Source organism: Rhinatrema bivittatum, chromosome 8 (genome assembly GCF_901001135.1).
Source record: "Rhinatrema bivittatum chromosome 8, aRhiBiv1.1, whole genome shotgun sequence".
NCBI classification, from domain to species: Eukaryota; Metazoa; Chordata; class Amphibia; order Gymnophiona; family Rhinatrematidae; genus Rhinatrema; species Rhinatrema bivittatum.
Genome location: NC_042622.1, coordinates 3,765,407 through 3,789,653, shown reverse-complemented (window position 1 = coordinate 3,789,653; position 24,247 = coordinate 3,765,407). Strand labels below are relative to the sequence as shown.

The 24,247-nt window shown below is 43.7% G+C and overlaps 1 protein-coding gene across 2 annotated transcripts in view; it reads left to right on the top strand.

Moving 5' to 3' along the window:
* The window catches only part of CSNK2A1 (casein kinase 2 alpha 1), a 127,510-nt gene that overhangs the window by 77,814 nt on the left and 25,449 nt on the right, over nucleotides 1-24,247 (top strand). For both annotated transcript variants that reach the window (XM_029611051.1, XM_029611050.1), the window contains exons 7-9: nucleotides 2,438-2,521; nucleotides 23,230-23,340; nucleotides 23,417-23,518. In XM_029611051.1, coding sequence (XP_029466911.1) covers nucleotides 2,438-2,521; nucleotides 23,230-23,340; nucleotides 23,417-23,518 — 297 coding nt within the window. The remainder of the gene's footprint in view (nucleotides 1-2,437; nucleotides 2,522-23,229; nucleotides 23,341-23,416; nucleotides 23,519-24,247) is intronic.

Below are 24,247 nucleotides of genomic sequence, written 5' to 3'. Positions count from 1 at the left end.
TCGCAGGAGTGGACAACATACAGGCGGACTTCCTCAGTCGTCACCATCTCGATCCCAGAGAGTGGGAATTGGCCGACGAGGCCTTCCAGCTCATCTGCGAGCGATGGGGCACGCCATGCATGGATCTGATGGCCACATTTCAGAATGCCAAGGCACCAGGGTTCTATAGTCTGCGCAGAGAGACAGGGACCGAGGAGGTCGATGCACTGGTTCTTCCATGGCCAACAAACATCTTACTGTACATGTTTCCTCCCTGGCCGCTGATCAGCAAGGTGATCAGGCGAATAGAACTCCACTCGGCACTTCTCTTCTAAGCACTGTTCCAATTTTCTCCATGAATCTCAATGGCTGGACCCAGGAGGAGTGTGGTGACAGAGGAGGACATTGAGCCACTGAGGGTCCTGATGGTGGAGGAAGTCGCTCGCTGTTAAGTCGGACTTCTCTGTTCTGATGAGGAAGATTTCGGAAAAGGTGGGGCACCTGACATTAACCTTTGAGGTGAGATCGGAATAATTGGGAAGGCTGGTGGGAACGATGGCTAACAGGTTGGGTAGGTAGAAAGGAGGCAAAAAAATTTCGTACTATATCAGTTATCTGTTTCATTGCCTGAAGGGATGTCTCTCCCGGTGTCAGCAGAAAAATGGGTTTGCGTATGATGGCAGGAGAAGAATCACACACACAGAAACTGAAGACACGTTCTCTGAATTAATAATTGATACTGGTAGAGCTTTGGTTATAGGAGGTGGAACTGAAGCCTGGGTTCAGCCAAGAAAATAGCAGGAGCTGTGTATTTTTGTGTCTAATGCTGCTTTCGGAATTTCCTGTGTGTATTACTCCTCAGGGTGAACTAATAGCACTGGAAAGTAATAATCATCTTTTTTGGATCTTCTGGATGTCATATAACATGAGGTAATAATGGAGAGAGAGGTCCAGTTCATTATCAGAACTATTTGGAGCACCTGTTTCATGTTTTGTCTGTTTTATTTTGTACTATCGCCTGGATACCATGCTTTACAGGCGAGATATAACATTTTAATAACGGAAATGAAAGAATTGTATGCCTTGGAAGTTCTAGAGCTTGAACTGCAGTCTTTTTCTGTGTCTTATGCTGCATTGTGTGCTTTGACGCAGTATACATTGGCATTGCCTTCGTTGGTTTTTGCTTCGTTGAAGCTTGTGAGGAGATCTTCGGCACATGTGTGGATTTCTCCAGAGGTCTGTGCACTGATGCAGTGTGCGTCGAGTGCACCAATGAGTCACGCGATCTCTCCGATGATCTGTGATCTGGATGTGCCCATGGCATGCCAGGTATTGATCACTTCGACACGATTTGCTATTCAGAAGCTGTAGGGGCAGAGTGCTTCAAAAAATGTTTTGATGCTGCGTTGACTATTTTTTATTTCTTAGCACCAGCACGGAATGTGTCAAATGAGCCGAGGAAGTACTTGGCTTTAGTGGGCCTTGTGACATACTCCACTGACCTGCGCCTTGGCAGTGTCTATTCCTCCTGGGCTGTCCAATCCGGGTCATATCGGTGCAATAAACTTTCATGAAAGGAGGAAGAAGAATGGTGACTTCTGGAAGTAGAAGCATCCTGCATTTCAGTTCTTAAGCTTGCTGTCTTGACCATTGGGCTCTCGGTAACATTCTCACACACACTTGGCAGTTGGGCATCATGGTCCAGAAGTAAGCAGATGTAGCAGCGGTCAATCCCATCCGTAATGGACATTTATCTGGCCGCAGGAGTATGATTTGAAGCCACTTGTTATCTTTTTCGAGGCCATGAGAAGAAAAACTTGAGATGGGGCTCCTACTCAGATTTCCCTTTTTTGTTTCTGCTTTATTATGAGCACTTAAAAGTGCTGTTATGGGTTATGTAGAGTAAGAGATTGACTAAGGAGATGAACATTTCACGAGGAGACAATAGCCGTCTGTGCAAAGCATGGAGAAAAAACAGACTGAGGAGACTCTGGGGCTGTGCCCACGCAGGAACTCCCACACATGCTCAGTAGAGCTCAAAGCTCTATTAGATTGGAGAGTCAGATCTGTTCAGTGCTGTCTAATGACATCTCCCACAGATCATGGCTAATTCATCCTGCTGTCCACAGAAAAGATTGCTTAACTATCAACTGCTGCAGAATTTTATGGCAGGGTGAGGTCATTGTAAGAAGATCAGGTTCAATATGGAGAATAAAGGAGCAGGAGAGATCCTGAGGAAAAATGTAGACATGACAAAGAAATGAATTGCTTAGGTGTTTGCATAAAATTTGATAAAACATGATTCTCTGGATCCATGATTTCCATTCCCACAATCATGCTGTGCTCATGCATGGTGAGTGACTAGTATGAAAGATGTGCTGCTGTGAATGGGGTAGGAGGTGTGTGATTGCAGTCCATTGTATTAACCAAACCCTCCTCATATTGTGATTTTCTGCAGGCACTAGATTACTGTCATAGCATGGGGATCATGCACAGAGATGTCAAGCCACACAATGTCATGATAGACCACGAGCACAGAAAGGTAAGGAATGTATCTGCCATAAAGAAGTGAGCGATTCCACCCCTTCCCTTTCAGAAATAACCAGATGCTAGCAATCCTACACACTGAGACACTGACAATCCAACCCCCCCGCGCACACACACTAATCACTGAGTGTTACATAACATTTTTGTGCTACCCCTAACACCACCAGGCACTTAACTTGTGGTCGCTGTATAGAGCTCAACTGCACCTGTGCATGTGCCTCTTTCCTATTATCCACCCACTCACCAACTGGGGTTCTGCTTCTCTTTGCACAAATATCCTGCCTACAAGCTATTTCCTGAGGATTTGTCTGGGAATTCTGGGGCCTCAGAGTTTCTAGAGAAGTGGCAACATAAGAACATAAGATATGCCTTACTGGGTCAGACTAAGGGTCCAAGTCCAGTATCTTGTTTCCAACAGTGGCCAATCAAAGTCATAAGTACCCAAACATTAGACAAATTACAAGCTATTGTTGCTTATTAATTGCCATCATAGCACTTCATGGATTTTTTCTCCAGGAACTTATCCAAACCTTTTTTAAACCCAGTTATACTAACTGCTGTAACCATATCCTCTGGCAATGAATTCAAGAGCTTAACCATGTGTTGAGTGAAAAGGAATTTTCTTCAATTTGCTAACATCATGGAGTGCCCCCTGGTTCTTCTATTATCTGAGAGAGTAAATAACAGATTTACATTAACTTGTTCAAGACCTCTCATGATCTTAAACACCTCTATCATATCCCCCCTCAGCCGTCTCCTCTCCAAACTGTACAACCCTAACTTCTTTAGCCTTTCCTCATAGGGAAGCTGTTCCATGCCCCTTATCATTTTGGTTGCCCTTCTCTGTACCTTCTCCATCGCAATTATATCCATTTTGAGATGCGGTGACCAGAATTGTACACAGTATTCAAGGTGCGGTCTCACCATGGAGCGATACAGAGGCATTATGACATTTTCCGTTCTATTAACCATTCCCTTCCTAATAATTCCCAACATTCTGTTTGCTTTTTTGACTGTCGCAGCACACTGAGCCGACGATTTCAATGTGTTATCCACTATGATGCCTAGATCTCTTTCTTGGGTTGTAGCACCTAATATGGAACGTAACATTGTGTAACTATAGCATGGGTTATTTTTCCCTATGTGCATCACCTTGCACTTGTCCACGTTAAATTTCATCTGCCATTTAGAAGCCCAATCTTCCAGTCTTGCAAGGTCCTCCTGCAATTCATCACAGTACACTTGAGATTTAACTACTCTGCATAATTTTTGTGTCACCGCAGTTGTGATCACCTCACATTTTATAAAAGTTATATATACAATTGAAACTGAGAAACGTAGAAAAAGGACAAGATCTTTAACTTTTTGCAAATAGTCTTTATTATGAAATTGTTACCGGACTTTAAATGGCACCTCCTATAGAGAGTATTAACCTATACATCTTTCATAAATGTATATATGTGCCTCTATGTAAACCGTTGTGATGGTATACTACTTAACGACGGTATAGAAAAGATTTCAAATAAATAAATACTAAAAAGCACTGGTCCCAGAACAGATCCCTGAGGCACTCCACTGTTTACCTTTATCCATTGTGAAAACTGTCCATTTAATCCTATTCTGTTTCCTGTCTTTTAGCTAGTTTGTAATCCATGAAAGGACATCGCCTCCTATCCCATGACTTTTTAGTTTTCTTAGAAGCCTCTCGTGCGAGAATTTGTCAAATGCCTTCTGAAAATCCAAGTATACTACATCTACCGGTTCACCTTTATCCACATGTTTATTAACCCCTTCAAATAAATGTAGGAGATTTGTGAGGCAAGACTTCCCTTGGGTAAATCCATGTTGGCTGTGTCCCATTAAACCATGTCTATCTAAATATTTTCTGATTTTATTCTTTATAAACGTTTCCACAATTTTTCCCAGCACTGAAGTCAGGCTCACCGCTGGATCCTTTTTTAAATATAGGGGTTACATTGGCCATCTTCCAATCTTCAGGTACATCGTATGATTTTAATGATAGGTTATAAATTAATTGAAATAGATCTGAAATTTCATTTTTTAGTTCCTTCAGAACTCTGGGGTGTATACCATCTGGTCCAGGTGATTTACTACTCTTCAGTTTGTCAATCAGATCTACCACATCTTCTAGGTTCACCGTGATTTGGTTCAGTTGATCTGAATCATTGCCCATGAAAACCTTCTCCAGTACGGGTACCTCCCTATCATCCTCTTCAGTAAACACCGAAGCAAAGAAATCATTTAATCTTTCTGTGATGGCCTTATCTTCTCTAAGTGCCCCTTTAACCCCTCGATCATCTAACGGTCCAACTGACTCCCTCACAGGCTTTCTGCTTCGGATATATTTTTTAAAGTTTTTACTGTGAGTTTTTGCCTCTACAGCCAACTTCTTTTCAAATTCTCTCTTAGCCTGTCTTATCAATGTTTTACATTTAACTTGCCAACGTTTATGCTTTATCCTATTTTCTTCTGTTGGATCCTTCTTCCAATTTTTGAATGAAGATCTTTTGGCTAAAACAGCCTCTTTCTCCTCCCCTTTTAACCATGCCGGTAATCGTTTTGCCTTCTTTCCACCTTTCTTAATGTGTGGAATACATCTGTACTGTGCTTCTAGAATGGTATTTTTTAACAATGACCACGCCTCTTGCACACTTTTTACCTTTGTAGCTGTACCTTTGGTTTTTTCTAACTATTTTTCTCATTTTATCAAAGTTTCCCTTTTGAAGGTTTAGCATGAGAGCCGTGGATTTGCTTACTGTCCCCCTTCCAGTCATTAATTCAGATTTGATCATATTATGATCACTATTGCCAAGCGGCCCCACCACCGTTACCTCTCTCACCAAGTCCTGTGCTCCACTGAGAATTAGATCTAAAATTGCTCCCTGAACCAATTGCTCCATGAAACTCCAGACCACACTATTAAAACACGGGGATGACCGAGCATCTCACTTACCGGGGGATATGGGTAACTATAGACCAGTGAGCCTGACTTCAGTGCTGGGAAAAATAGTGGAAACTATTCTCAAGATCAAAATCGTAGAGCATATAGAAAGACATGGTTTAATGGAACACAGTCAACATGGATTTACCCAAGGGAAGTCTTGCCTAACAAATCTGCTTCATTTTTTTGAAGGGGTTAATAAACATGTGGATAAAGGTGAACCGGTAGATGTAGTGTATTTGGATTTTCAGAAGGCGTTTGACAAAGTTCCTCATAAGAGGCTTCTAAGAAAACTAAAAAGTCATGGGATAGGAGGCGATGTCCTTTCGTGGATTACAAACTGGTTAAAAGACAGGAAACAGAGTAGGATTAAATGGTCAATTTTCTCAGTGGAAAAGGGTAAACAGTGGAGTGCCTCAGGGATCTGTACTTGGACCGGTGCTTTTCAATATATTTATAAATGATCTGGAAAGGAATATGACGAGTGAGGTTATCAAATTTGCAGATACAAAATTATTCAGAGTAGTTAAATCACAAGCGGATTGTGATACATTACAGGAGGGCCTTACGAGATTGGAAAATTGGGCATCCAAATGGCAGATGAAATTTAATGTGGACAAGTGCAAGGTGTTGCACATAGGGAAAAATAACCCTTGCTGTAGTTACACGATGTTAGGTTCAATATTAGGAGCTACCACCCAGGAAAAAGATCTAGGCATCATAGTGGATAACACATTGAAATTGTCGGTTCAGTGTGCTGCAGCAGTCAAAAAAGCAAACAGAATGTTGGGAATTATTAGAAAAGGAATGGTGAATAAAACGGAAAATGTCATAATGTCTCTGTATCGCACCATGGTGAGACCGCACCTTGAATACTGTGTACAATTCTGGTCGCCGCATCTCAAAAAAGATATAATTGCGATGGAGAAGGTACAGAGAAGGGCGACCAAAATGAAAAAGGGAATGGAATAGCTACCAGAGGATGTGGTTCGTGCAGTTAGTGTAGCTGGGTTTAAAAAAGGATTGGATAAGTTCTTGGAGGAGAAGTCCATTAATGGCTATTAATCAAGTTTACTTAGGGAATAGCCACTGCTATTAATTGCATCAGTAGCATGGGATCTTCTTAGTGTTTGGGTAATTGCCAGGTTCTTGTGGCCTGGTTTTTGGCCTCTGTTGGAAACAGGATGCTGGGCTTGATGGACCCTTGGTCTGACCCAGCATGGCAGCTTCTTATGTTCTTATAATAATCAGTTGCGCAATCAGCACTATTAAACTAGAGCTTGTTAAATAGTCTGAACAGTGAATGTGAAAGATTCTACATAAAACTGTGCTAACGCAGGCAGGGGTAAAAGAAAAGTAATTACATAGTAACAACAACTATTACTGACCTTAATTGGTGGTCTGACAGTGGCAAATCCAGGTCATTAAGAAGTATCTAGCAGATCCCATAGAGTAGATTCACTTTATTTTTGCTCATTCTTGGGGATAAGCTGTGGGTTTCTTAGAGTCCACCTGGCTTATAATTGTTTATGGATTTTCTTCAGAAATTTGTCCAAACCCTTATATGCTAGTTGCCTTGACCATATTTTCCAGCAACAAATTTCACAGCTTTACTATGCACAGAGTTGTTAAATACTTTCTCCTAGGACAATCAAGATGCTAGTCCTTGCACATGGGTGACATCATCAGATGGAGCCCAGCACGGAAAACTTCGACTGTCACACTGAGCATGCTCAGCACGCCCTAATCCACGCGTTCACACGGGGTCTCTCTTCAGTCTCCTTCCCCCCCCCCCCTCCCCCTCCACGAGCTGTCGTCTCTCGGTTTTGGAGCTTGTGCTCTTTTTCTGGAAAACAAATCCATTTTTCAGCTATTTTTTGCTTTGTTCCTGCGCTGGGTCCCTCTCTGTTCCACCTGACCTTAGTCGTTCGCGGTTGGTTCCCTGTAGCTCTGTCCTTCGGGGCCCGCATGCCATTTTATTTATGCTGATGACGTACAAATCCTTATCCCAATCACAGATTCCATTGAAGTCACATAAAAAAAAACTGCTATGTACTTATCTTACATTAAAAAAAATTACTCTCATGAAACTTATTATAAATATGTCAAAAACAGAAATTATAATGCTGGAAAGAAAAACAAATAATGGACCTTTACTGCCTCTAATATTAGAAGATAAACATACATTAATTCAGCCCGTACAACAGGTACGTGATTTGGACTTCATAAGTAACGCTGAACTAAATTGCAAAGCACACATTACAACCAAAATTAAAGAAGGTTACCTCAAGCTAACAATATTAAAGCAATTAAAACTCTTTTTGGATCAGAATGACGGCTGAGGGGGGATATGATAGAGGTCTTGAACGAGTAGATGTGACTCGGTTATTTACTCTTTCAAATAATAGAAGGACTAGGGGGCATTCCATGAAGTTAGCATGGGGCACATTTAAGACTAATCGGAGAAAATTCTTTTTCACTCAACGCACAATAAAGCTCTGGAATTTGTTGCCAGAGGATGTGGTTAGTGCAGTTAGTGTAGCTGGGTTCAAAAAAGGTTTGGATAAGTTCTTGGAGGAGAAGTCCATTAATGGCTATTAATCAATTTTACTTAGGGAATAGCCACTGCTATTAATTGCATCAGTAGCATGGGATCTTCTTAGTGTTTGGGTAATTGCCAGGTTCTTGTGGCCTGGTTTTGGCCTCTGTTGGAAACAGGATGCTGGGCTTGATGGACCCTTGGTCTGACCCAGCATAGCAATTTCTTATGTTCTTATGAATATCCTTCAACTATTAATCTTTGCCAGCCTGGATTACTGTAACGGCTTGTGTACGTACCCGGATCAGTCCAGACTCCTGGGTTTATTCATCCTTGCCAGCAGATGGAGACAGAGAAAAGCCTCGCTGACACTGCTTGAAGAGCCCTGGTGCCACCTGTAGTAGCTCAGTATTTCTCTGTCTCCAGCAGATGGCTGGTGCATAAACTCTGTAGTCCTTTTTTCTTTACCCTTGGACTGATGGATTCTGGAGGTGGTAAGAGACGGTTATGCCGTAGAATTTTTTCGGCTGTTCAGGGACGCTTTTGTAGTCTCCTGCTGTGTCTCCTGGAGCAGGTGGGAGGCGATGCGGGACACGCTTCATTGCTTACAACTTCTACGCGCCATTGTTCCAGTGCCCCCTCAGGAGAGGGGGCAGGGCAGGTATTCATTGTACTTTGTGGTGCCAAAGAAGGAAGGGACCTTTTGACCCATTCTCGATCTGCAGAAGGTGAATGCTGCCCTCCGGGTGCCGCAGTTTCGGATGGAGACACTGCTTACAGTGATTGCAGCAGTGCGCAGAGGCGGAATTTTTAGCATCCCTGGATCTGTCAGAGGCCTACTTTCAAAATCCCTATTTGACTCAAGCATCAATGGTTTCTGAGATTTGTGGTTCTGGGAGAACATTTCCAGTTTCGAACTCTTCCCTTTGGGTTAGCGACAGCGCCGTGCACATTAACAAAGGTGATGGTAGTAGTGGTAGTGGCTCTCCAGGAAGGAGGGTGTCTTGGTACACTCATAACTGGACGATTGGCTCATTTGAGCGAAGTTGGAGGTAGAGTGTGGTCACTCAGTCCAGCGGCTGCTCCAGCTTCTGGGGGCAATGGGCTGAGTGACGAACCTCGCAAAGAGTCATCTGAAGCTGACTCAGTCCTTGGAGTATCTGGGCGCTTGCTTCAATACCCGACTGGGGAAGGTATTCCTGACTTTGGAGAGAGTCCTCAGGCTGCAGAGTCAGGTGATTCGGTTACAGAGCATGGTGGTGCCCAGGGTTTGGGATTACCTGGTGTCCATGGCATCCTAGCTGGATTTAGTGCCATGGACTTTTGTTCACATGCGGCCTCTACAGGGAACTCTGTTATCCTGATGACAGCCATTGGAGGAATTTCAGCTTCCATTACCATTGCCAGAGGATGCCAGTTGCCCCTGGCTTTGTCACAGCGAATCAGGTCCAGCCTGCAATGGTGGCTGTTGGAAAACAACTTACAGAAGGGAATGCCCCTCGATGTCCCAGATTGGGTGATTGTGACAACGGATGCGAGCCTTCAAGGCTGGGGAGCAGTGTGCCTCAGTCATGCGGCGCAGGGAACCTGGTCCTTACCCAAACGGTCGTGGTCTATCAATCGCCTAGAGACAAAAGCAGTCTGCAAAGTGTTGTTGGCATTCCATTCCCTGGTGCAGGGGAGAATGGTCCGAGTCTTCTCGGACAATGCCACCACGGTGGCATATCTCAGTCGCCAGGGAGGAATCAAGAGTCCGGCTGTGTCACAGGAAGCACACCTCCTCTTCGCTTGGGCTGTACTTAATCTGGAAGGCATCGCAGCCTCTCACGTGGCAGGCATGGACAACGTGCAAGTGGACTTCCTCATTCGTCAACAGCTGGATCCCGGGGAGTGCAAACTATCCTGGGAGGGTTGGAATCACATTTGTGCCCAATGGGGAGTTCCCCAACTGGACCACATGGCGACCCGTATCAACGCCAAGACGGACCGGTTCTTCAGCCAAAAGAAGGAAATCGGGGCGGTAGGAGTAGACGCCCTAGTCTGCAAGTGGCTAACTGGAATCCTCCTGTATGCCTTTCCTCCATGGCCCCTGATCGGGTGCATTCTCCGGCGCGTAGAGGACCATCCCGGTTCGGTAATTCTGGTGGCACCAGAGTGGTTGGCGGCCGTGTTTTGCGGACCTGGTACAGTTGGCGACAGACGGCCTACTTCGCCTAGCACATCTACTGAACTTCTTATTTATTTTATTTAAAACCTTTTCTATACCGGTGTTAGTGTGTACGTCACATCGGTTTACATTATAACAAAATGCTTAGAAAGCACATTTAACAAGGGAACAACATGGTACGGGCAGGGTGCACTCATAGAAAAGCATAGAAAAAAACAGCGCAACTGGCAAGAGGTTCTAATATAGTGAATTGTATGTTGTTATTTACATTATGTACAGGAGTGCGACAAGGGCCCATTTTTTCAGATCGGGAGGATCACTTCTCTCTCGCAGCCTGGTGTTTGAGAGGCGGTAGTTATGGATGAAAAGTTATTTGGAACAGGTGATTTCCACCCTGCTTCAGTCCAGGCGGCCCTAGACGTCTATGGCATACGCTCATGTGTGGAAGGTGTTTGAAGTTATTGCAGTAGGTATTATCTAAAGGTTTGGCTTATAGTTCCCTGCATGTTCAGGTTTCGGCCCTGGGATGTCTCCTAGGGCAGGTAGGTGGCAGGCCTCTAGCCAGCCACTCGGACGTTGTCCGTTTCCTGAAAGGGGCGAAGCCCCTTTGTCCTCTTCTTCGTAAGTTATGCCTGGAGTGGAATCTCAATCTGGTGTTGAGGGCGCTTTTTGATCCCCCTTTTGAGTCTCTGGGACACGCTTCCTTAAAGGACCTCACCTTGAAGACTGTGTTCTTGGTGGCCTCTGTTCCGTGAGGCATATTTCAGAATTGCAGGCTTTCCTGTAGGGATCACTTAAGAACATAAGAACATAAGAACATAAGAAAATGCCATACTGGGTCAGACCAAGGGTCCATCAAGCCCAGCATCCTGTTTCCAACAGTGGCCAATCCAGGCCATAAGAACCTGGCAAGTACCCAAAAACTAAGTCTATTCCATGTAACCATTGCTAATGGCAGTGGCTATTCTCTAAGTGAACCTAATAGCAGGTAATGGACTTCTCCTCCAAGAACTTATCCAATCCTTTTTTAAACACAGCTATACTACCTGCACGAACCACATTCTCTGGCAACAAATTCCAGAGTTTAATTGTGCGTTGAGTAAAAAAGAACTTTCTCCGATTAGTTTTAAATGTGCCCCATGCTAACTTCATGGAGTGTCCCCTAGTCCTTCTACTATCTGAAAGAGTAAATAACCGATTCACATCTACCCGTTCTAGACCTCTCATGATTTTAAACACCTCTATCATATCCCCCCTCAGTCGTCTCTTCTCCAAGCTGAAAAGTCCTAATCTCTTTAGTCTTTCCTCATAGGGGAGTTGTTCCATTCCCCTTATCATTTTGGTAGCCCTTCTCTGTACCTTCTCCATCGCAATTATATCTTTTTTGAGATGCGGCGACCAGAATTGTACACAGTATTCAAGGTGCGGTCTCACCATGGAGCGATACAGAGGCATTATGACATTTTCCGTTTTATTCATCATTCCTTTTCTAATAATTCCCAACATTCTGTTTGCTTTTTTGACTGCCGCAGCACACTGAACCGACGATTTCAATGTGTTATCCACTATGACACCTAGATCTCTTTCTTGGGTTGTAGCACCTAATATGGAACCCAACATCGTGTAATTATAGCATGGGTTATTTTTCCCTATATGCATCACCTTGCACTTTTCCACATTAAATTTCATCTGCCATTTGGATGCCCAATTTTCCAGTCTCACAAGGTCTTCCTGCAATTTATCACAATCTGCTTGTGATTTAACTACTCTGCACAATTTTGTGTCATCTGCAAATTTGATTATCTCACTCGTCGTATTTCTTTCCAGATCATTTATAAATATATTGAACAGTAAGGGTCCCAATACAGATCCCTGAGGCACTCCACTGTCCACTCCCTTCCACTGAGAAAATTGCCCATTTAATCCTACTCTCTGTTTCCTGTCTTTTAGCCAGTTTGCAATCCACGAAAGGACATCGCCACCTATCCCATGACTTTTTACTTTTCCTTCCTTCGCATCTCAGCTGATAGGGTGTCCCTGTGCACTTCCCTTCCTTTTTGCCAAAAGTGGTGTCTGCCTTTCATGTTAATCAGTCCTTGGAGTTACTCGGATTCCCTGATTGGGCTTGTGACCCCGCTATGGGAAGAGATCTTCATCTGTTAGATGTCCGCCAGGTTCTCCTTCGTTATTTGAAGGTCACGAACTCCTTTTGAAAATTGGATCACCCTTTTGTGCTTCTTGGAGGTCTGAAGAAGGGTGAAAAGGCATCCTTGGGTTGCTGGCTGAAAGAAACAAATTGCTTGGCCTACATCAGGAAGGGTTGCCCTGTCCCGACTGGTTTGAAAGCTCACTCGAAGAGAGCGCAGGCAGCTTCTTGGGCGGAGTGTCAGTTGTCGCCTGAGGAGATTTGTAGAGCCGCAGTCTGGTCTTCCCTGCATATCTTCACGAGGCATTATCGTCTGGATTTCAGGGATCCAGACCAAGCGCTTTTTGGGGAGAGCGTCTTGCGAGCGGCTCTTTCGGGTTCCCGCCTGGTGCAATGTGGCTTTGGTACATCCCACTGGTCTGGACTGAGCTGGGTATGTACAGGAAAGGAAAATCGGTTCTTACCTGCTAATTTTTGTTCCTGAAGAACCACAGATCATTTTATATACCCCTACCAGCAGATGGAGGCAGAGAAAGGAAAATTGGTTCTTACCTGCTAATTTTCGTTCCTGTAATACCACAGATCAGTCCAGGATCCCGCCCGGGTGCTACTGCTGAAAGACTGATTTCCCTAACAGCTGCTGTACATAGGGAATCTATCAGAATGATTCTATAATATTTTGGTTTTTGTTATGGACCGTGGTTCAAACCTGATTTCAGGTATTGTGGTCGTTTGTTTCAGACCCTTGAGGGAGTTTTTTCCTGTTCGCCGTTGTTTCGGGAATTAGATGTTTTTTTTTGTCAATTATACTTTGCTTGGGTATTGATAAATACTGATGAGCTGCAGGTGGAACTCTTGGGATACCAATGCCTCGAAGCTTTGCTCTCTGCCTCCATCTGCTGGTGGGAGTGCATAACCCCGCTGGTCTGGACTGATCTGTGATATTACAGGAATGAAAATTAGCAGGTAAGAACCGATTTTCCTTTCTCTGCCTCCATCTGCTGGTAGGGGTATATAAACTGATCTGTGGTTCTTCAGGAATGAAAATTAGGTAAGAACCAATTTTCTTTTATACACCAATCAAGGCTTACGTTTTTTTGAAAGTTTCTTCCGATGACTCTGACACTTTACATGTGTGCTTCCTTTTTCTTATGACGTCATTGGTCTTTGTTGCAACGTATTCCAATTTTTCTAAAGAATTTCTGGTTTGCTTTCCGCTGGGGCCGCAACCTCTATGCCAGGCTTATGTCTTCTGCATATCTTAAACCTGCTTCTGCTACCCCATCATACCCTGGGCACTCCCCGGTGGTGAATGCAAAGCTTCTCCCTTTTCTCTGAGCATATCTTGTTTTTCACACCCCTCTTTTCATAAGGTTTTCCTCTGATTATCACTCTACAGGCATCAATAGTGTGATATGCTGCCCCTGCAAAACTACTTGCATGAACCCTACCCGAATTTTGAAACATCTATCATGCTTACGTCATTCTCGGGGGGAAACGCTTCCCTCGTACAACATTTACCAGCTGACCTGTGTTTGTTTTTGTCATTGATAAAGTGTTTTTTTCAAACAGAGGGGCATTTTTTCCAATTTTCTCCTTCAACAGGAACTCTGCTGGATTTAGACTCTCAAATCTTTCTTGCCACATGATCTCAATGCTGAGATGGATTGGCCGGCCTGCCTTTTAATTTTTTTGTGATCTCTACTTACCCCATTTTATGCTGCTTTTAAAACGTCCCCTTCACTTTCTCTTCTATGTTTCTCTCCCCCCCGTGATGTTTTTCTGTAACATTCTTTCACGTTCACATGATTGATCGATCCTGTCCTATGATCTCCATTTGGCGCTCTTTCGCTATTTAAATCCTATGCTGTTCTACACACTTGCTCTTGAATGATTCGTTAAGTTGGCATTTTTTTCTCACTCAGTTATTTGTGCGGCATCTTGATATTTTGTACTGCCTGACTTACCTTTTGTAATTTCTTTTCAGGATAATTCCTTGAAAGTGTTTAGCTTATTAAGTCATTACCCTTTGATGTTTGGTGAAACTCTGCCTTATTTTCAGTATTATTACCGCCGCTTATATTATGTTTTTTTGACTAAATACTTTTTCATTATCTGGTGTTTCATCTTATTACTTCTTTGTCTACTGGGTAAATTAATTTTTTTCAATTCAAGTTTTGGTCCCTCCTGCTGCAGTTTTTCGAATTGTGGCCCGTGCCAGTGGACTGCCAATCTACTTGTTAAATACTAAAATCATTCCTATGAAAATGTAATAAAGCTCCCTTTGAACAGCATTAATTGTGGACATTAAATTGTTACCCTACCTGTCAGTTTCCATTGAATCCCAGCTGCCAAACCTGCAGCCATCCACAAAAAGGCAAACTTAAAATTGTTCTGTCTTCAGAGTAATTTCCATTTCCCATTACACATTGACTCCAATTTGCGACCCATTCGCAAGCTTCTCGTTTTATACAGGAGCTTCCTATGTGGGACCATATCGAAAGCTTTGCTGAATCCTGGTTGCCAATGACCTAGATTTCTTCTTGTGATCCCTACACAAGGTCATTTTTATAATTCTTCTCCCTTAGCCACTAATCTGCCTCTATCTTTGAAATGTGCCCTACTTAATGCTCTCTGTCAGAAATAGGTTTCCATTGTTTATGGACTTAAATCTCTTTTCAATCCCTTGATATTATGTTTATCACAGAGGCCTGGCTTCAAGACTAACTCTAATCCGAACTATCTCTAGTCCGGAATTTGTTATTTCTCCTTTTAACTTAACTTTATCTTTTTTCTTCCAGCTACCTAAGCTTCCAAGTTCACGGTACTCGTTTAATGTAACTTTGTTTCTTCCTTTACCTAGTTATTTTTTACCCCTGTTCGATGTAAACCGTCCTGATATGGTATTTAACCATGAAGGTCGGTATAGAAAAATGTTAAATAAATAAATAAATAAATATGGCCTGTCTACAACAGATTTCTTTAATAAAAAAAACCCCATGGGGCCAATTCTGTAAAGTGCGTTCGGCCATGCGCACGGTTTAACACTGGTTGGGACGTGTGTTTTCGAAGGGCGTCTATTAAGGGGCTTAGCTCCTGGAAAGCACACGGCCGAACCCCCTGGAAACTTAATAGCACGCATCGCATGCAAATGCTATTAGTTAGTCACCCGGGATACTAAAAGTAAAATGTGCGTCCAATCTGCACATTTTTATGTTCATAAATTCACGCCTGCCTAAGGACAGGGGTTAATTTATGAGCAACCCAGAAAAGTGTGCAGAAAATACTGCTTTTCTGTACACCCTCCAACTTAATATCCTAGTGATATTAAGTTGGAGGAACCAAAATTTTATAAAAAAAAAAAAAATGCCGGCCGGTCCGGTTAGGAGAATGGACGCTCAATTTTACTGGCGTCCGTTGCCCTAACCCAGGGGTCAGGAACCTTTTTGGCTGAGAGAGCCATAAACGCCACATATTTTAAAATGTAATTCCATGAGAGCCATACAATATGTTTAAAACTAAATACAAGTAAATGTGTGCATTTTATGTAAGATCAAAGTACAATAAGTCTCTGAAAATATTACACCAGGCCTTAAGACACCAATACATCTCCTATTAGGAAAACGGACCAAGTCAGGCTGCTATAGAGTCCTACACAGAAACTACACGCCAGCAGAAAACCTCACCTGAATCACGTGCTGTCCCTCACCTAACATAGAATAAAGAGACCAAAACGCATAAGAACATAAGAAATTGCCATGCTGGGACAGACCAAGGGTCCATCAAGCCCAGCATCCTGTTTCCAACAGAGGCCAAAAACCAGGCCACAAGAACCTGGCAATTACCCAAACACTAAGAAGAACCCATGCTACTGATGCAATTAATAGCAGTGGCTATTCCCTAAGTATAATTGATTAATAGCCATTAATGGACTTCTCCTCCAAGAACTTATCCAAACCTTTTTTGAACCCAGCTACACTAACTGCACTAACCACATCCTCTGGCAACAAATTCCAGAGCTTTATTGTGCGTTGAGTGAAAAAGAATTTTCTCCGATTAGTCTTAAATGTGCTACTTGCTAACTTCATGGAATGCCCCCTAGTCCTTCTATTATTCGAAAGTGTAAATAACCGAGTCACATCTACTCGTTCAAGACCTCTCATGATCTTAAAGACCTCTATCATATCCCCCCTCAGCCGTCTCTTCTCCAAGCTGAACAGCCCTAACCTCTTCAGCCTTTCCTCATAGGGGAGCTGTTCCATCCCCTTTATCATTTTGGTTGCCCTTCTCTGTACCTTCTCCATCGCAACTATATCTTTTTTGAGATGCGGCGACCAGAACTGTACACAGTATTCAAGGTGCGGTCTCACCATGGAGTGATACAGAGGCATTATGACATTTTCCGTTCTATTAACCATTCCCTTCCTAATAATTCCTAACATTCTATTTGCTTTTTTGACTGCTGCAGCACACTGAGCCGACGATTTTAAAGTATTATCCACTATGATGCCTAGATCTTTTTCCTGGGTGGTAGCTCCTAACATGGAACCTAACATCGTGTAACTACAGCAAGGGTTATTTTTCCCTATGTGCATCACCTTGCACTTGTCCACATTAAATTTCATCTGCCATTTGGATGCCCAATCTTCCAGTCTTGCAAGGTCCTCCTGTAATGTATCACAGTCTGCCTGTGATTTAACTACTCTGAATAATTTTGTATCATCCGCAAATTTGATAACCTCACTCGTCGTATTCCTTTCCAGATCATTTATATATATATTGAAAAGCACCGGTCCCAATACAGATCCCTGAGGTACTCCACTGTTTATCCTTTTCCACTGAGAATAATGACCATTTAATCCTACTCTCTGTTTCCTGTCTTTTAACCAGTTTGTAATCCACGAAAAGACATCGCCTCCTATCCCATGACTTTTTAGTTTTCGTAGAAGCCTCTCATGAGGGACTTTGTCAAACGCCTTCTGAAAATCCAAATACACTACATCTACCGGTTCACCTTTATCCACATGTTTATTAACCCCTTCAAAAAAATGAAGCAGATTTGTTAGGCAAGACTTCCCTTGGGTAAATCCATGTTGACTGTGTCCCATTAAATCATGTCTTTCTATATGCTCTACAATTTTGACTAGAAGCATGCAGACAAAAACTGAATTGGAAACTGCAACAAGCCAGAGTCTCTGTATGCAGTGTAACAAAGGAAAAAAGAAACATCACCCATCCTTATAAAACAAATCAAGAAATATAAAATCATCAGCAGTAAAACTGTACTAACAAAAAGAACATATTTCGAAACAGCTGATGAGTGGAATATCCAATAATTAAAAACTCATATAAAACATTTCCAGATACCAACAAAATATTTCAAAATCGCAGACACAAAGACCCAGTAATGAAAAATAATAAGGATACAAAAATGTTTTTGCTCTGCATACCTGGGAACGTTTGATATCCAGGTGTCCTGAGATTGTTCTGAATTAGCAGGAGGAGGGGTGGTTTGCTTGGAACTTTCTCCTCTCTCAGTCACATACCAGCGCTCTCTCTCACACTGGCTCTCAATGACACACCTATACACACATGCTCTCAGTCACTCACATATACACATGTTTTTTCTCTCTCACTTATATAGGCTCTTAATTACACATTTACACACATGCTGTCTATCTTTTCACGCTTACACACACACAGGCTTTCAATCACATACATACATGCTGTCTTTTTCTTTCACACACAGACTCTCATTCACATGCTTACAAACATGTCCTCTCTTTCTCTCATTTACACACAGGCTCTCAATCACATACTCACATGCTCCCTCACCTAAACCAGCTCTCAATCACACACAGACACACATGATCTCTCTCTTACTTATACACACAGGCTCTTAATCATACATACACATGATTTCTCTCACACACAAAGGATCTCAATCATACACACATACTCTTTCACACAAACAGGTTTTCAATCACAAACTTACACATACAGGTTCCCAATCGTAAACTTACATTCATGCTCTCTCTCTCTCTCTCTCACAGGCAGGCTCTCAATCACAGACATACTCTCTTTCACATATACAGGCTCTCAATCACAGACATACTCTCTTTCACATATACAGGCTCTCACTCACAGACATACTCTCTTTCACATATACAGGTTCTCAATCACAGACATACTCTCTTTCACCTATACAGGCTCTCAATCACACACATACTCTCTTTCACCTATACAGGCTCTCAATCACACACATACTCTCTTTCACATATACAGGCTCTCAATCACAGACATACTCTCTTTCACATATACAGGCTCTCACTCACAGACATACTCTCTTTCACATATACAGGCTCTCAATCACAGACATACTCTCTTTCACATATACAGGCTCTCAATCACAGACATACTCTCTTTCACATATACAGGCTCTCAATCACAGACATACTCTCTTTCACATATACAGGCTCTCAATCACACACATACTCTCTTTCACATATACAGGCTCTCAATCACAGACATACTCTCTTTCACATATACAGGCTCTCAATCACAGACATACTCTCTTTCACATATACAGGCTCTCAATCACAGACATACTCTCTTTCACATATACAGGCTCTCAATCACAGACATACTCTCTTTCACATATACAGGCTCTCACTCACAGACATACTCTTTCACATATACAGGCTCTCAATCACAGACATACTCTCTTTCACATATACAGGCTCTCAATCATTCACATACATGCAATCTCTCACTCACACACACAGGATCTCAAACACACATGCTTGCTCGCTCATTCACTCTCTCTCCCCCACCCCGGGAACTCGCGGCAGCAGCAGCCTCCTCCCAACGCTAACCTCCTTCATTTTCAGCCCTCGCGGAGGCGGAGTCCCATCGGCCGCGGTTGAAGCTCTTCATTTTCCTCCGAGCCGCGCTGCAGTCTTCTTTTCGTCGGACACTAGCGTGGCCTCTTCTTGCCGCGCACGCACCTGATGCTCTCCACTTCCTCTTCCGGGCCGCGGGGGTGGGGGCGGGAAGAAGAGAGCACGCCGGTGCCACTGACTCCAGCTGTCCTGCCGCGTTCCGCCCGGGCTAACAGCATTTTAAGCCCGTGCGGAGGAGGACCGGGGAGCAGCTGGGTCAGCGGGAAAGTGTGGCGACACTTGTCTGCGAGCCAGATGCAGCCCTCAAAAGAGCCATATCTAGCTCGCGAGCCATGGGTTCCCGACCCCTGCCCTAACCGATCGCTGTCAGCGGGTTCAGAAAACTGATGCTGGTAAGATTGAGCGTCTGCTTCCTGAACCCGCTGACAGCGCTACCTGTCCCGGACCAATGAGGCACTAGGGGTGCCTAATCCTTCCTACTGCCTCCTTTTAGCTCGACCCCTCATTTAAATAAAGGACGGCGCGCCCATTCTCCTGCAAACCTTTCTGATTTACAAGAACAGGAGGCGGCTTGGCAGTTATCTTCCGTCAGCCGCTTCCTTTTCCTGTTACATCAGTAACTGAAAGCTGCCTTTTCACTTTAATAAAGCTGTAAATCTCATGTATTCTCCTCCTCCTGTTACAGAATGAATTCATTCTGTTAATGACTCTCATCTGTTAATATTAGGAGACTTAATCTGCATGCTGCTTAACCGCAGAGACCTCAGGAATCTGTTTTTGTGGTCATATCATTGATCTAATTTATTCCGCTGATTCTATCAATATCTCTTCAAACAAAAAAGAAACGTCTTTCCATGTAGCTCCTCTAATTTGGACTGATCATGTTCTGATTCCGCACGTTGCCTCAGTCTTCTCCAGCCACTAAGACATTTTTTTATTTAGGCTGCCAGCTCTGTTATTTATTTATTTATTTATTTGAAACTTTTATATACCGGTATTAGTATGCATACATCATACCGGTTCACATTGTAACTAAAGGCAGAAATTACAATCAACAGGGAGGGGACAACAAGGAGGATTATACAAAGAGCAGGGGGAATAGAAATTAGAGCATTAAAAACTGTAACGAGCTATTTACAGGACTATATACAAATTTAAGTGGGTTACTTACAGGAAAAGTATAAGAGAGGGTTCAATAGGGCAGGGGTTGGTGGGGTGGGGGAGGGGGGTGGAGAAATTAGTTAGGGTAGAGGGGGGTAGAGGGGTTAATCAGGGTAGGCTTGTTGGAAGAGCCATGTTTTAAGTTTTTTTCTGAACTTGGAGTAACATGGCTCCAGCCTGAGTGTGGTGGGGAGGGCGTTCCATTGTTTAGGGCCTGCAATGGATAGGGCGCGATCCCTAGTAGAGGTGAGGTGGGCTTTTTTTAAGGGGGGAATGGAGAGGGTGCCTTTATTGACAGTGCGGGTGGGTCGTTCAGTGCGTATGGGACAAAAGGGTTCATCTAGCCAGTTAGAGTTGTATGAGTGGATGGATTTGTGTACTATGGTTAGGATTTTAAAAAGAATTCGGGATGCGATGGGGAGCCAGTGGAGTTCTTTGAGTATAGGAGTGATGTGATCAGCTTTCCGTGAGTTTGTAATGACCCTAGCGATGGCATTTTGGAACATTTGTAAGGGTTTGGTAGTGGAGGAGGGTAGACCAAGGAGGAGGGCGTTACAGTAGTCGAGCTTTGATGAAAGAGTAGCTTGGATGACGGTGCGGAAATCATGATAGTGGAGGAGGGGTCTGAGTTTCTTCAGGATATTGAGCTTGAAGAAACCTTCTTTGAAGATGGTGTTGATCTGTTTTTTTAGATTGAGTTGTTGATCTAGGATCACTCCAAGGTCCCTTACAGTAGTGTGGGGCATTATGGTGCTGAAAGCTGGGTCGTTGGAGATCAGGGGTTTGGGAGGGAGGTGAGGAGAGATGAGGAGCAGCTCCATTTTAGAGGAGTTTAATGCAAGGTGGATGTTGGAGAGGAAGTCATTTATGTTAGCAAGACATGTGTTCCAGAAAGCAAGGGCATCTGAGAGAGAGTTGTGAATGGGAATGATGACTTGCATGTCATCTGCATAGAGGTAGAATTTGAGGCCGAGGTCTGTGAGGAGATGACATAGAGGAGTGAGATAGATATTGAAAAGGGTAGAGGAGAGAGAGGAGCCTTGGGGGACACCTTGGGACAAGGGGTAGAGTGTGGAGTTGGCGTTTCCTATCTTGACGGAGAACTTTCTGTTAGATAGATAGGATTTGAACCATAGCAGGGCTAGGCCTGAGATACCTATTTCGGTTAAGCGGTTGATGAGGTGGTTGTGGTTGATGGTGTCAAAGGCAGCTGAGATGTCGAGGAGGGCGAGGAGGTAGCAGCTGCCTTGGTCCATGCCTATGAGCAAGTGGTCTCTGAGGGAGAGCAGGAGGGTTTCCGTGTTGAGGTGTTTACGGAAGCCGAATTGGGCTGGATGAAGAATATTATTACTTTCCAGATATTCTGAAAGTTGGATGTTTACAATCTTTTCCATAATTTTGGAGAGGAAGGGCAGGTTCGAGATAGGGCGAAAGTTGGCGGGGTCTTTGGGGTCTAGTGTTGGTTTTTTTAGGAGGGGCTTAACAATTGCTTGCTTGAGCACATCTGGGACAGAGCCTTCCCTCCTAACTTTCAAGATTTCTCTTCTTGGCATAGCTCTTTGCAACAAGCCTGTGACCAGATTTCTCCCCCTTTTTACCACTCTGTCAGCACTAGTGGTGACCCAAGTTGTTTTCATTCTGGTCTTAAATTGATTAAGTGTCAGCTCTGCCAGTTGGAAAGGAAATGGTGCAAATGTAAGACACAACCGATTATGAATTGAAGTCCCTCAGCTGAAATTAAGAGACTATTTCAGCCTCAACTATCTTATCCCCTCTCAGCCCCTCCCACCCTTCCCCTGCTACCCTCCCTCTTCCACCCACAGCTTCTACGTCTCGTCCACCTCCTCAGCCCCTGTCCCACCCTGCCCTCCCACCTTCCTGCGCCCTCCCTTCTCTTCCCCCCCTACTCTCGTACCTTCCAATTGTAAATATTCCGTGAACCTCGCCTGTAACACCTGTACCTATGTCATGTAGATTTGACTTTATCCTATTACCTCTGTACATTTGTCGTGTAGATTTGACTTTAACCAATTGTTAATTTTGAACTTATCCTACAGATTATCTTGACTTTGACTTTCCTTTAGTTAATTATGATTTTCCTTTAGTTACCTATGATTATAATTTTACCCATAGTTAATTCCTCCCCTTGCTCTTTTTCTTCTCGCATTTATATTATTATCCAATGTTCGATGTTTTTTGTAAAGCCTGTTGCTACATTACGTTTTCTGTAAACCGATTAGATGTTCCAAACGATTATCGGTATATAAAAACTCTAAATAAATAAACTGAATAAAGCTGAAAATAGACTTCATCTTCTCTTAAAATTAGTTCATGAGTTTTCTGGCACTACCGCTCAGGAATTCAATTCCTGTTCTCCTAGTTTTAACAGCAGGTGGGAGGGTACAGTATGGAGGAGTGGATGCACCGATTGGCATGGTGGTGGTGGGCAGGGCATGGTGAAGGTTTTTGATCATCACAGTTTATAGGACAGTGGAAAGCTTTGTTGAGGGGTAACTTAGCATTTTTCTTGGTTATAGTACTCTGTCCTGTTAAAAGTATGTGTTCATTTATTGTTAAAACTAATTATTAAAGTTTTTAGAAATGGGTGTGTGTATATCTCTCATATTTTGTGAAAAATCCTGCCTGTTTGATCCGGGTGGCTTTAGTTTTGGTGTCTGACGGCTGCACTACAAGCCCTTGTGGATGGGTTGGGCTTTAGTGCCAGGATTCAAGCATCACTGGCACAGATAGAGGATGAGAGCGAGAGGTAACTTTTAACCTGTCTGTAGGTGTCCGAGCTCTGAAACCTCCTCTTTCCTCTTTCAGCTGCGGCTCATAGACTGGGGTCTGGCGGAGTTCTACCATCCTGGCCAGGAGTATAATGTTAGAGTGGCCTCTCGCTACTTCAAGGGACCAGAACTTCTTGTAGATTATCAGGTAAGAGGTTGGCGGTGGCTTGTGTGGTGTGGCGCCGGGAGGGGTGCTCTTCTCACAGCCTGTCTCTCTCCTCTAGATGTACGATTACAGTCTGGATATGTGGAGTCTCGGCTGCATGCTGGCCAGTATGATCTTTAGAAAGGAGCCCTTCTTCCATGGCCATGACAACTATGATCAGGTGAGAGGGGGAAGGAGGACAACTGCAGTCATGAGGGAGGCAGGGCTCTTCCTCCATACCAGAGAATGTAATATAGTCTGTGAGGATATGTAATGCGCGTGATGAAGCACTGAGTGATAGACTGACGGGGAATGGACGTGATGTGCGTGATGAAGCACTGAGTGATAGACTGACGGGGAATGGATGTAATGCGCGTGATGAAGCACTGAGTGATAGACTGACGAGGAATGGATGTAATGCGCGTGATGAAGCATTGAGTGATAGACTGACGGGGAATGGATGTAATGCGCGTGATGAAGCACTGAGTGATAAACTGACGGGGAATGGACGTAGTGCGCGTGATGAAGCACTGAGTGATAGACTGACGGGGAATGGACGTAATGCGCGTGATGAAGCACTGAGTGATAGACTGACGGGGAATGGACGTAATGCGCGTGATGAAGCACTGAGTGATAGACTGACGGGGAATGGACGTAATGCGCGTGATGAAGCACTGAGTGATAGACTGACGGGGAATGGACGTAATGCGCGTGATGAAGCGCTGAGTGATAGACTGACGGGGAATGGACGTAATGCGCGTGATGAAGCGCTGAGTGATAGACTGACGGGGAATGGACGTAATGCGCGTGATGAAGCGCTGAGTGATAGACTGACGGGGAATGGATGTAATGCGCGTGATGAAGCGCTGAGTGATAGACTGACGGGGAATGGATGTAATGCGCGTGATGA